This window comes from Caloenas nicobarica, chromosome 1 (genome assembly GCF_036013445.1).
Source record: "Caloenas nicobarica isolate bCalNic1 chromosome 1, bCalNic1.hap1, whole genome shotgun sequence".
NCBI classification, from domain to species: domain Eukaryota; kingdom Metazoa; phylum Chordata; class Aves; order Columbiformes; family Columbidae; genus Caloenas; species Caloenas nicobarica.
Genome location: NC_088245.1, coordinates 90861073 through 90872610, shown reverse-complemented (window position 1 = coordinate 90872610; position 11538 = coordinate 90861073). Strand labels below are relative to the sequence as shown.

Genomic DNA, 11538 nt, shown 5'->3' with positions numbered 1-11538 from the left:
TAAACCAACCAATCAAGTTAACCTTGACTTCTTTCACTCTCCCTTGTTCACGGTAGATACGTTCTCAAACACTTACCAGATTTCCACCTTCAGTTGCACCAACTTCCTCTGGGTGTGAAGTTTCCCATTTTCCCCAATGCTCCAGTGTACTGGGACCTCAGTTCTTCTCAGCACCCTCTGTCTCCAAAACCTTCTCTCCTCCAAAGTTACTTTCTCTTTTCCTATATTCACTTCACTGGATCACTTTCAAAGCTTCTATACTTTGCTTTTCCTCAGTAATTTCTTATCTTCTATTTTTTTTTTTAAAAAAAGCAAGCAACTGCCCTATCCATCTCCTCACACTTTTCCTCTACCCTCATGTTATTCTTCCCTTGCCCAAGTATCTTCAGTTACTGTCGAGTTCCATATAATTCCCGTTTCTCTTCCCTCACAAATCTCTCTTCATTTCCTCAAATGGTTTTAGTTTTCCCATCTCCCTCTATTTCTGTGATTTATGTCCCTTCCCCAAGCCCTTTCAGCCTGCCTGCATTATGGATCAGGATATTCAAATGTTGTGATAATGCTATTTTTCATTTGGCACGGGGAATTTTTTTGGTTCATGTAAGCAAAGTTTGTGAAGACTATGTGGTGAATGTATATTTTAATGATAACAGGGTAATGAAGCCTCCAGTACCCTCATCCACCTGATTTAGAATTTTCCTGACATGCTGTAATTTCCAATGGAGCCTCTCAGCACCTGCCATCCTCGGCAAGAACAGCCATTGAGTAAAGCTGCTTGTTTCCCTGCTCCGCTTTCCTTCCTTCACTTCCTCTTCCCCATTGCCATCCAAAAATGTATAGAGGAAGAGTAGAGCCTGTCACATGGACTGAAATCCCCTCCCAAATAATTACTGCTAGGAACTAATGCACAGAAATTTTCAAATCATGTTCCTTTCTACTACATTTTCTCTATTCTAAATCCAATGGAAATTGAGATATATCTGCTACCTACACAACTATTTCACCAGCACTGCAGATTCAAGCATGGAGAATGTGAAGTGGCACTACAGTAAGACTGATGCAGAGACAGTTTTGCATACGTATGTGTGGGTTATGCCCATGGAAAAGCAAGAACTGAGAGGCATGGGGTCTCAAAATCACAGAGGATCCCAGTGCTCACTGTTAGAAATAATTGTATTTGTCACTTCACAAACATTGTAAGAAAGAATGCAAATGAAGGCAGCAATGGCATTACATTAATAGTTACAGGGTGATAAACCAATGGTTGCACAAAGAAAAAACAGGAAACTACTTAAAACAACCAAATCTTTTAATTAGAAAGCAACAAACATGCAAACAGCAGGTATAGAAATGTATTTGAACCAACGTTTTTACTATAATGGAAGTTACTTTAAAACATTGATCCAAGCTCCCACATTTGCAGGTTAAGGAAAATATTGCACTTCGCATCTTCTAGCACCCCTCATACATGGCAAAACATTTTAAAAACATTTTTGCTTATTTTACTTGCACACTCTCCCAAAGTCATGCACACAGTCATTCAAAAACAAAAGGTTAGGTTATCCAAAAGCAATACCTTAGAATTGCACTAAAGCTCTGTAAGGAAAAATATAATTAATGTCTTATACAAATTCCATTAATGTCTAGGTGCTTGCACACAACTGCTGGTTACTCTTCGTCTTCGTTTTCGTTCTCCTGACCAGATCCTTCTGATCTGTCACCTTCCAATCGGTCTGTAAGACATAGATAAGATTTAGTAATGAGAACTTCTAAAGTTTTCATTTTTTGGTAAATATTTATAACATACTTTCTCCCTAGGCTGTTACACAATGCACAGTGGCTGTGGATTATACGAGCAAAGAAAGTCCATATGGACTGACAGCAGAGATTGGGTAGACATGTCACCACAAGAAAGGAGAACAAGAGAAAAGCCCTAAAGGATTTCCAGGCATAAAAGTGAAATTTGTGTACAAAAGGAAAAATCTTGTAGCTGCTGGCTGGCTGTCAGCACAGGAAAGATGAATGCAAGCATAATATTAAAAAGAGATGGTGAATACAAGGGATTGAAACACTGTTCTGGGGAGCTAAAACTGGAATAGCTGCAGTTAGAAATCTGCATATTTCAGAAAGCTGGGGAATCAATCTGTCACTGCATACATTAGAAAGATTACCTGTTGATGTAAAAGTTTAGAGAAAGACAAATACAAAAATGTGAGCGAACATGATTGGCTGAATGTCTATCACTCAAACAACATGCACTGTCAGGTTCAGAAATACTTCGCCCAGCCATAACACAGATATTTTGCTGAAACTGTTCTAAGTCAAGTTGGGCAGTTCTTTGAGTATTTTATTCCAAAGAAATCAGAAGAAACGAAGAAAAAACCCAAACTTAATGTGTTCATTTACATCAGTGTTAAGGCACAGCGCTGAGCTGGATCCAGTAGCTTCCTCCTGGCTCCCTACTTCTCCCAGATCAGTGAGAGGTGAAAGGGGAGCAGCAGCTGCTGCCAGGCAGAGCTCCTCTCCTTCCTCATCACTACAAGCCTACTACTCTCCTCAGCCAGTGCCGAGGTCCCCATATTCAATATTTACCATTACTTTCACCCTTATCTACAGTTCTGTTAGGTTTCTGCCCCATACAGTATAGCCTCCCAAAACTTCATCCCCTTTCTTCCTACCCAGTACAATGTCTCCCCATTGTCCTGCATCTTCAGTATTGACCCACTGCAGTCAGCTGCATCAGCACTAACACCCAGGAGCACCAGTTCCCAACAGTGACTCTCCACACAACCCCTTATATATCACCAGGCTCAGACCCCAGGGAACTGCCCCTTCACTGAAGGGATATCCTAGTACCTGCTGCCCCAGGAACAGCTGCCAGCAGCTTCATTAGTATCTCCCTCAGTCCAGTATCTTCACATGCTCCTTCACCTCCAGACAATTCCAAGCCCACCATGACAGTCAGTTTATCTTACGACACATTCCATTCACTCCCAACAGCTTTCCCATCACACAGCACTCATCTTAAAGCACACTCCTTAGAAAAGAGAGTATTTTTCAACATCTAATTAGTACTAATTACAAATAAGCTATTTCAGGATGGATAGCATGGTAATATCTAAAAATATATTTTGCTCTTTTCTTTGTTTTGAGGTAAAAAATAACAGCTGCAAAAGTGTTGCAAGTCTCACACTAAAGAAACAATTCCTAAGTGCTTTTAAGACACCATTGGAAGAGCCCTTGAATCTTCTCAGCAACCCCAAGTGTAGCTGCAAACAGCTGAAGATCTTGATGGTTCCCCAATCCATCTGCTACTTCATAGACCAATGTGGTGGACAAGCTCTCTCAAGAAGTCTCTTACCTGCTCTTATATGATTCAATGAAGCCAACATTCTTAACATAAAAGAAGCTGGAACAGTAATAGTATTTCTGGTCTCTTCCAGCATTAATTCATTACGTGTTATAACCTGGAGGCAGGGAAGGGGAAAAAACCAGCATTAAAAATAAACATAAAATTGTACTGCGTCAACACAGGTTTGTAAGTACGTAGTTCCTATGCAAAGGCATTTACGGAGTCCAAAATTACACTAAGGGAGCAATATTTTAATAATTAGTATTGAATATAGTTACTCCATTTGTATGTGGTAAGCCAGTCTGGACTCTGCCTACAGATAGCTAATGGTCTAAGGAATATTCTAGTAAGATCATCATTCCACTGTCCACATGCATGGTAGATATTAAGATGAGAAACTGAGAAAACCTTTTGGAAATGAGATCTTGCACAAAATAAGGAGGACCGATGAGAGAACGTATTGTTACAGATGGCAACTGTTATAGAGAACGAAGTCCTAGCACCAGCACTAGCCAAGAATGTAGGAAGGAAAAAGAGATGAGGTTACCCTAAACGCCTACCTTCATGCTGCTTGAAACTTCTGGAAAAAATCCAAGGAACACTAGCAATTACTCTATCCCACTTCAGGAACATTTTTCAGCTCCATAATTATTTCTGAACGACCTACACCTTGCCTCTAAATAACTTGAAAGAGGCAACTCCTACTGTCTTAGTTTCAAGGAAAAAAACCAAACCACTAACGAATACTTGTAGATCTTTTGCTTTTTTCCTTCCTGCACCTCCTTGCCATCCTTCTTGCTTTGCTGTTAAATTCTAATCCCACACCTTAGCTTTTCTCTCAGCTTTTAGACTACTTTCTTTCATTATCACTAAGCATAAAAAATGCTTTAGATGGAGACAAGTTCTGACCATTATTCAGTCCTTCCTCCCAGACCAGCTGCTGTAAGGCCAGAAAATAATGCATTTCTTTTTCTCCCTGAAACTCCTTCTCAAGCCTGTTCCTCTCATGAGGGACATAATTCTTGCAAATGTCTGCAGTGGCCTTCTCCTAGCCAAACCAAAGCACCTCTTTTCTGTCTTTCTCATGTCTACCAGGCACTTTGCACACCTGATCACTTCCTAAAAGTAGCAAAATGAGAAGACAGCAGGCTGCCATTTTTTCCTCTTTCACCTCCTATTTCTCAGTGCACCACCAGTAACACCCTTTTGGCAGGCTGCTTCTGATGTTTTTTCCCTATTCAGAGATTTGTTCCCACCCCCTCTGTCTTTTCCAACTCACTAAGGTCATGGTCTCTCTTAATTTTAAGTACAGTTCTATGTCTATACTGAACTTTCCCCAGATACAATGCTTTGTCCCTAGACCTTCCCTTCTATGGAAAATTCAGTTTAGGTATGTTGGACACTTACTCTAGCCAAACTTAATGTGGTGAAAACTATTTTCTTTCTATGAACCTCTCCTGTCTTCTACAGAGGTATTTCAATACAAGGATGAAACTAAAATCAAAACATATAAAACTACAAACCATACTGCAGTTAAATTTTCTGAAAGTTCTACATTTTATATTAAAGAAAAAATAATTAAATATCGAAATAATTTGTTGTTATTAAAAATTAAGTAACAAAAGTATCACTACAATAATTACTTTTAGCACATATGTTTAGCAATATTTTTAAAGTCCAAGGCTCCAAAACATGTCATAGATTAAAACTATCATACAAGAGTCAAAGAAGTATCACTTCGCTTGGTGCTACTTCTGCCAAAATAACGGGAAAGGTGCAAAACTGACAAGCAGATGGTTTGGGGTATTTTTTCAGGGGTTTGTGGGGCTGGTGGGTAAGGATTGTGGGTTTCTGTTTGTTTTAAATATATGTAACACTAATACAGAAAAATAAGAATTAAAAATCCCCAGTCTTCTATATCCCTGCTGTCCAAGAGATTGCACAAAAAACCCCTAAACAATCCCACAACCAAATTTGCCCTAATACATTACTTACAGAAAAATGTCTAACATTCTAATAAATTATGTTATGTAAATCACTAAAATATGATTATTCAGCAGTCAACTATATGATCATCATAGACCAATTGCTATATACATTGTTATTGCTTTGGGGGTATGAAAACAATGTGTTGCATAACATTACATATGGACTTCTGTAACTGATCTGGCTTGCAATGTTTGCTTTATTCCATGAAGTTCCCAATTTCCAATCTTAACATTAACTCCCTTTTATGTCACAGAATATTTAATACATTTGATTTTTGCACTCCCTGTTCTATATATTGTTGTGTTTCCTTCAGTTAAATTATTTTTTAAAGACAGGTACTAACTTCATTTCTCAATTCCTGCCAGTTTTCCTTCTATATCTGACTGTTTATACTTTTTCCAACTTCTGTCATGTATATAATACCAGATCACATAATATAATTTCTAGGAGAGTTAATAAAATACAAAGTGCCTCTGTGTGCTGCCAATGATATTAAAGTTAGCTATTATAAAGGGCAGCTCTTTATTTGTAGCTCATTTGTTGAACATTAAATAACTGTTAATTCAATATCAGTAATTTGGACCAAAAGCTTTTATAGAACTGGCAGATGCAACATTACAGTGAAAAAGAAGGTAAGGTTCTTACCTCATCTGCAAGTTTTCTGTTAAAAATCTTGGATTCTTCCAATGGTGACCAAATTTTTATATCATAGTCAATACCCGAAGAGGCCAAAACTAGAAGTAATAGTAATTTTAAATTAAATGTTTTATGTCATTACCAGTATTTTCTGCACTTAACCAGAGTTGAAGAAAAATACTTCACTTGAAGCATTTACTTGCAAATGTCAGTTCTCATACTGAACATACAGCTATATAATTACTAAGTCTCCATATGAGATCTGAACTATAGATTGTATATTTTTAATATATACATATATGCAGAAAACACATGCAAACATCAAGAGCCTCCTTTTTCAAATTTTAAAAAAGCACCAGAATATATGTAAGACAGGAGCAAAAAGTAAGAATAAACCCAGCCACTACTAATGTACTTCTGCTGATGGCCTGCTAAGTATATGCAATAATAAAAAAGCCTTAGGATTTGTAGACTTGGATACAAGATGTATTTTGACATTTGATAATTTCGGTGTATTTCATGTAAATTTATTTGATATTCAAATATAAAAAAGCAATGTATGCTCTTATGGATGCTCGTTAAAATACGGAAAACAAAAAGTTGCAAAACATTCTCTAGATCATTGCACAAAACCACTACGGGAATAAAAATTTCATAGAAAGATCTCAGTAACTGGAAAACTCTACAAGATTAACTGTCCTACAACGAGGATGACCTCTTCATTACTGTCTCTCTATGACAGGGGGATAGTCGCACTGCATCAAGAAATCAGTAAAATTACAGGGCATTTTGCAAGGTGCTTCCAGAAGGAGTCACCAACCGAGCCACACACTCCAAATATGCCCAGGAACACAATTTCAATTAAGCATTTAAAAATTCAAGGCTTATCTAATGTAGGGCAGTATTCCATGTTTCCACAAAGTGTCCAAAAAAAGAGCCCAGCCTCTTCTGGTACTATTATAATGTTATTTGCTTATTTATTTACAGCTGACTGTTACTCCATAGTCATGTAAGCTATGAGAAAAGAAGTAACGTGAATATTTTCTTACAGTGTCAAAAGTTGCAGAATGGTTCAGATTTTTCATCTACATGTCAGACAACATATGATACCTTCTACTACTTTGGTCCATCTTTTGTATAAATATATTCCCCTAAACACAAATTAATAGAATTTCTATGAATTTTATGCATTCTTGTCATCTCACAAAGTTAGTGAGACTGAGATACCAACTTCGATCAATTTTTTCAACAGGGCCAAGTAGAGACCGGATTCCAACATCTACTCCCCAAAGTGTTGCTGGCGTTTCAGTGACCCCATTTTTCCCTTATTAGTGTCACAGAAAACATTTAATGCATTGAGGCGAGCAAGAAATGGAAATTCTTCTTACTACATCTTAACTTCCTATAAATACTAAGTCGGTAATATTTTCGCTCCAAGATGTTATTGATAAGGGCCAAAGGTCATTAGTAAAAGACAAAATTAAAAGCAGTATTATCTAATTTGTATGGGAAAAGAATTAATAGTAGTTCATTAATCATTACAATGCTCTATTGAACAAAGAATTTCAGACTGATCTTTAAAATGCTTTACTACAGATAACCCGAATATGCAGACTGTGAAAAATGTAAATGAAAATCATCTTACTTGGGTCGAATGGATGAGGTTGAAGACAGTTCACTACATGATTATCAGCTTCCAGTAGCATGAGATGTTCAGCAGTATGTCGATCCCATATGAAAATATGGCCACAGTCTGAACCACTCATGACGAAGTTAGATCCCCAAAAATTGGCTTCCTTTATCTGCAGTAAGACCAAAAATAAGAATTACTTTATAAGACTAGCTTGGAAAGCACAAACACAATACTCCTGTTTCTGCAATAACACTGCCTCTGAAGTAAGAGCTCTGCAAATGCAAGAAAATTTAAAGGAAGCATTAAAAGAAAAATGATCAAAAAATAAAATTCAGAAAGCTAAAGACTCCAGAGCAAAGTTGCTGCTAGCAGAAAAAAAGGGAGAGCAGCTGAGGCAGACTGAGCAGTTTCAAAACAAATGACAGCAGATTTGCCACTTTCCAAAATGACTAGAATGATACTGGAGATGGGTAAGTGAAACAGTTTTTGGGAAGGGTTCAGTAAGTTAAAGTAAATGATAGGCTCATCTCTGGCGAGGATTTTCCATTTACAGAGGAAGAGGAGACAAGACAGAAGCTTATGAAAACTGAGGGGTGGGAATTATCTAGGTCTGACAGATAAAAAGGGGTCACAAATATCAAACTTAGGAAATTTTCTCCCCCCTCTATCTTCCATCAGATAAGAATTAAGACTTCTTTGTCCAAAGCCACCGAACAAGAAAGGCATCCAGGTAGAAGCCACCCTTTAGCTTCAGCTATTTACAGTAACAGTAGATTAAAGTAGAAGCATCTCTCCCTGCAAGTGGAACCAATAATACCAGAGTTTTCTTGACACTGCAATGATGCATTCTGTTCTATATGGTTGTTCCCATCATTACTTTGTTGATGCACATGAGCACCTTTGCAAAATACTTGAAGTGATATGGCTAACATTTGTCATGTATCAGTAGTGTTCTCATGCTATCAGCAACAAGTACATGTAATACATTGCCAATATGGCCTATTTACGGTTTTTTTATGTTGCTGTGTATAAATTTAGAGAGCAAGATAAAAACTATCTGGGGCAAAGGCAGTGAGTTGTTTGAGGGTCTACTGTTCACACTGAAGGTCATTCTAACATCTTGAGCCAGTTTATGGAGTTTTAGTTTGCACTGACTGGAATAGCATCACACAAATTATTATAATTTTTAAATCACATACTCATCAGAAATTCTAATTGGATAATCTTTGGCTTTGGACTACAGCTAACTCTTCTGTAATGTTATTGATAACACAGTAGTTTGACCATGGATTATAATTGGGTGCAATTAAAACACTCAAGACTTCTCTGGTTGGAGAACTGTACGTTTGAAGAAGGAAATCGTACACCTCCCAGAATAACACAGTAATAATTTTTACTTGAAAGATGCCCAAATTACTCAGGAATTTTTCAAAAACCAGAAAAGATAGGAGGAAATTCACAAACACAGCATCCTGAGTTAAATGTGCACATCTGTTTGTGCCTGAACACAACTGGGCTGGACGTGCCATTGACTGAAGGCCATTGCAGCAAGATCCATGGGCCTTTAGGAGGCTTCCAGAAAACCAGCCACCTCTCACCACAGCTGTGTAGCTCGTTATGGTGCCTCACGGTCAGTGCATGCTTGGGCTGCTCCCTTCTGGCAGCTGCTCCAGCAAGCCTCAGCATCACTAAGGACAGCTGATGGAAGGTTTCCTTCGGAACAGGGGGACCGTCTCAGCAGAGACGGCAAAGGTTTCCTGTCGCGTTCTGCCTTTCTGCCCCTGCCATCAAGGGACAGCCTCTGCTCCTTCTCTCCATGCAATGAAGAGAGGAACAACATCCTCCGGGTAAGAGGAAAAGGGGGGTTTTAGGGAACAGCATGCTGATGCTTTAGGCTAGTATACTATATAGTGGGTTATTACCTCATCTATTTCTTTTTCCTTGAAGTGCTATAATTCAGTAGGTATTTAAACCTTCTGTCTTAAGCTCCATAAACATTCACAGTCTCATCAGTATCATTGTTCTGGATACACATTTGCTAATAATGCTGTGAATACTTTTCTAATGAAAGGATCATCTTGCCCCTCAAAATAGCTAAACTGTCTTGTCCCTGATTTTGAGAATTAAAGAACATAGCAGATACAGTCAATGACAAGATAGCTAGCTTGACCTGTACTTGACTTCAAAAGTCTTTGGGAGACAGGTGAGTAAATAAATCTGAACTTTTTTCTTCTCCTTGTTCCCATCCCTCTCTCCAAAATATGATACTGTCATAGGATTATAAGAATAATGTATGATCTGATAATCATTTATACATAGTAGTTACATTTTTGTATGGATACATATATCTGTTATTTATACTAGACTTCACTATTTTTATTTCTTAAACATTATTTATAAATTATTACTTGGGTAGTAAATGCTGTATTATTTATTAATTGCATATTTACTAAGTCAGTTGGAAAACTCAGACTCCTTGAGTCTGCTCCATGGAACAAAGTAACATTACAATAAAAACAATCATGTAAATGACAGAGAAGTTGCAGGCCAGGAAAGAGTGGCAGTAGTATCAGATATCCATTTCCTGGAAATATAATGTGGACATAATTCTATACCTGTTACACACAAGATAGCCTTATGATTACAGCCTGAAAGAATGTGGCTTATTCAATTTCTGAGAAAAAAAGAAAGCCACCCTAGAATGTTTTTTTTCAAGAAGCAACTATTAGGTTTGTTAAATGTAGAATAATCTTTCCATGCCAAGACCTCTCTACCCTCTCTTTTTAAAAAGATGCAACTCAAATGAAGCCAAACAATTAGTCTGAAGAAACAAGAATGGGCCACTTCCTTCACTAATGATTAGAAACTTCTTCAGGAATCACTTCTGATTTTACTCAGAGTAGGACATCAAAATTTGTTAAACTTTTTCAAATAGGAACAGGCTAAGCAGCAGTATTGTTCTCCATTGCTGTCCTACATTATCTATAGGGTGAGAGGTTAGATGGGGTGGCAGAGTGAGAAGGGACATTGCTTCAAGAACAGTCAAACCTCAGTCACAAGGTGTGGGTGAAAGCTCCACAATAGTCCCATGTTTATGCTGGAGAAAAGAGTCCGGAAGTTTAAATGTAATCCTGCACACAAGATTACACTTTAAACAGTTACCAGTACCTCTTGCTGACTCTTTCAATTGACATACACCAAGCGAAAGTGATACCTATGTAAACAGAAGTTTCCTATGCAGTAGGTTCCAGGGTTCACACAGATAGGTCCAATGTTTAGTATTTATGAATATCTCCAGCATAAGGGACAGAATTTTGAGTTTGAGACCATATACAAAGAATTCTACTATAGAATTATTTTCCAGGCAACACATCATAATAAAGCTCCAAAGAGGACAGTGCCTGCATCCTTATCTTTTTGCATAGTTTTCTCAGAAAATGCACTGGAGAAAAGGACAGAGACATTGCCTTACTCTGTGCTTTGCCCCAGCTATCTTGATTTTTAAAAACTCACCATGATAAAGAATCATATTAGTAAGCTGAACCCTTACTGTTGTTAAAAATATGTTCTTTATTTCCAGAATGAGTATGTCCAGTTTTAAATTTCAGGCTTGCTAAATCTTTGTACATAATATGTACCAATTATTGCAGTCACTGCAATAAAGTCATCCTGATATCTAAAAATAAGCCAGAGAAACTGCATTCCTGGATTCTGTAGTGAAAGATGTGTTTCCAATATATTCATCTTTCTGCAGTTTTTGCCTTATATCTCTTAATATAGATTTTTCATCATTCTGTTAAAGTACATCTAAATTATCGCCAATTATAAATAAGTCTGTATTTAATTTCTCAATTATGACTTCTTCCTGCTTCCTTTGTATTCTTTTACGTAACTGCTGACAGGAGAGACAAAGAACTGAAGCCACATG

General features: G+C 37.5%; 1 protein-coding gene across 6 annotated transcripts in view; it reads right to left on the bottom strand.

Annotated features, from left to right (window-relative positions):
- Nucleotides 1-1291: 1291 nt before the first annotated feature.
- DCAF6 (DDB1 and CUL4 associated factor 6) overlaps nt 1292-11538 on the bottom strand; it is a 93920-nt gene continuing 83673 nt past the window's right edge. For all 6 annotated transcript variants that reach the window (XM_065649687.1, XM_065649520.1, XM_065649758.1 and 3 more), the window contains 4 exons: nt 7623-7779; nt 5987-6075; nt 3362-3467; nt 1292-1733 (listed from right to left, as the gene is read on the bottom strand). In XM_065649687.1, coding sequence (XP_065505759.1) covers nt 1669-1733; nt 3362-3467; nt 5987-6075; nt 7623-7779 — 417 coding nt within the window. In that variant the 3' untranslated portion in view covers nt 1292-1668. The remainder of the gene's footprint in view (nt 1734-3361; nt 3468-5986; nt 6076-7622; nt 7780-11538) is intronic.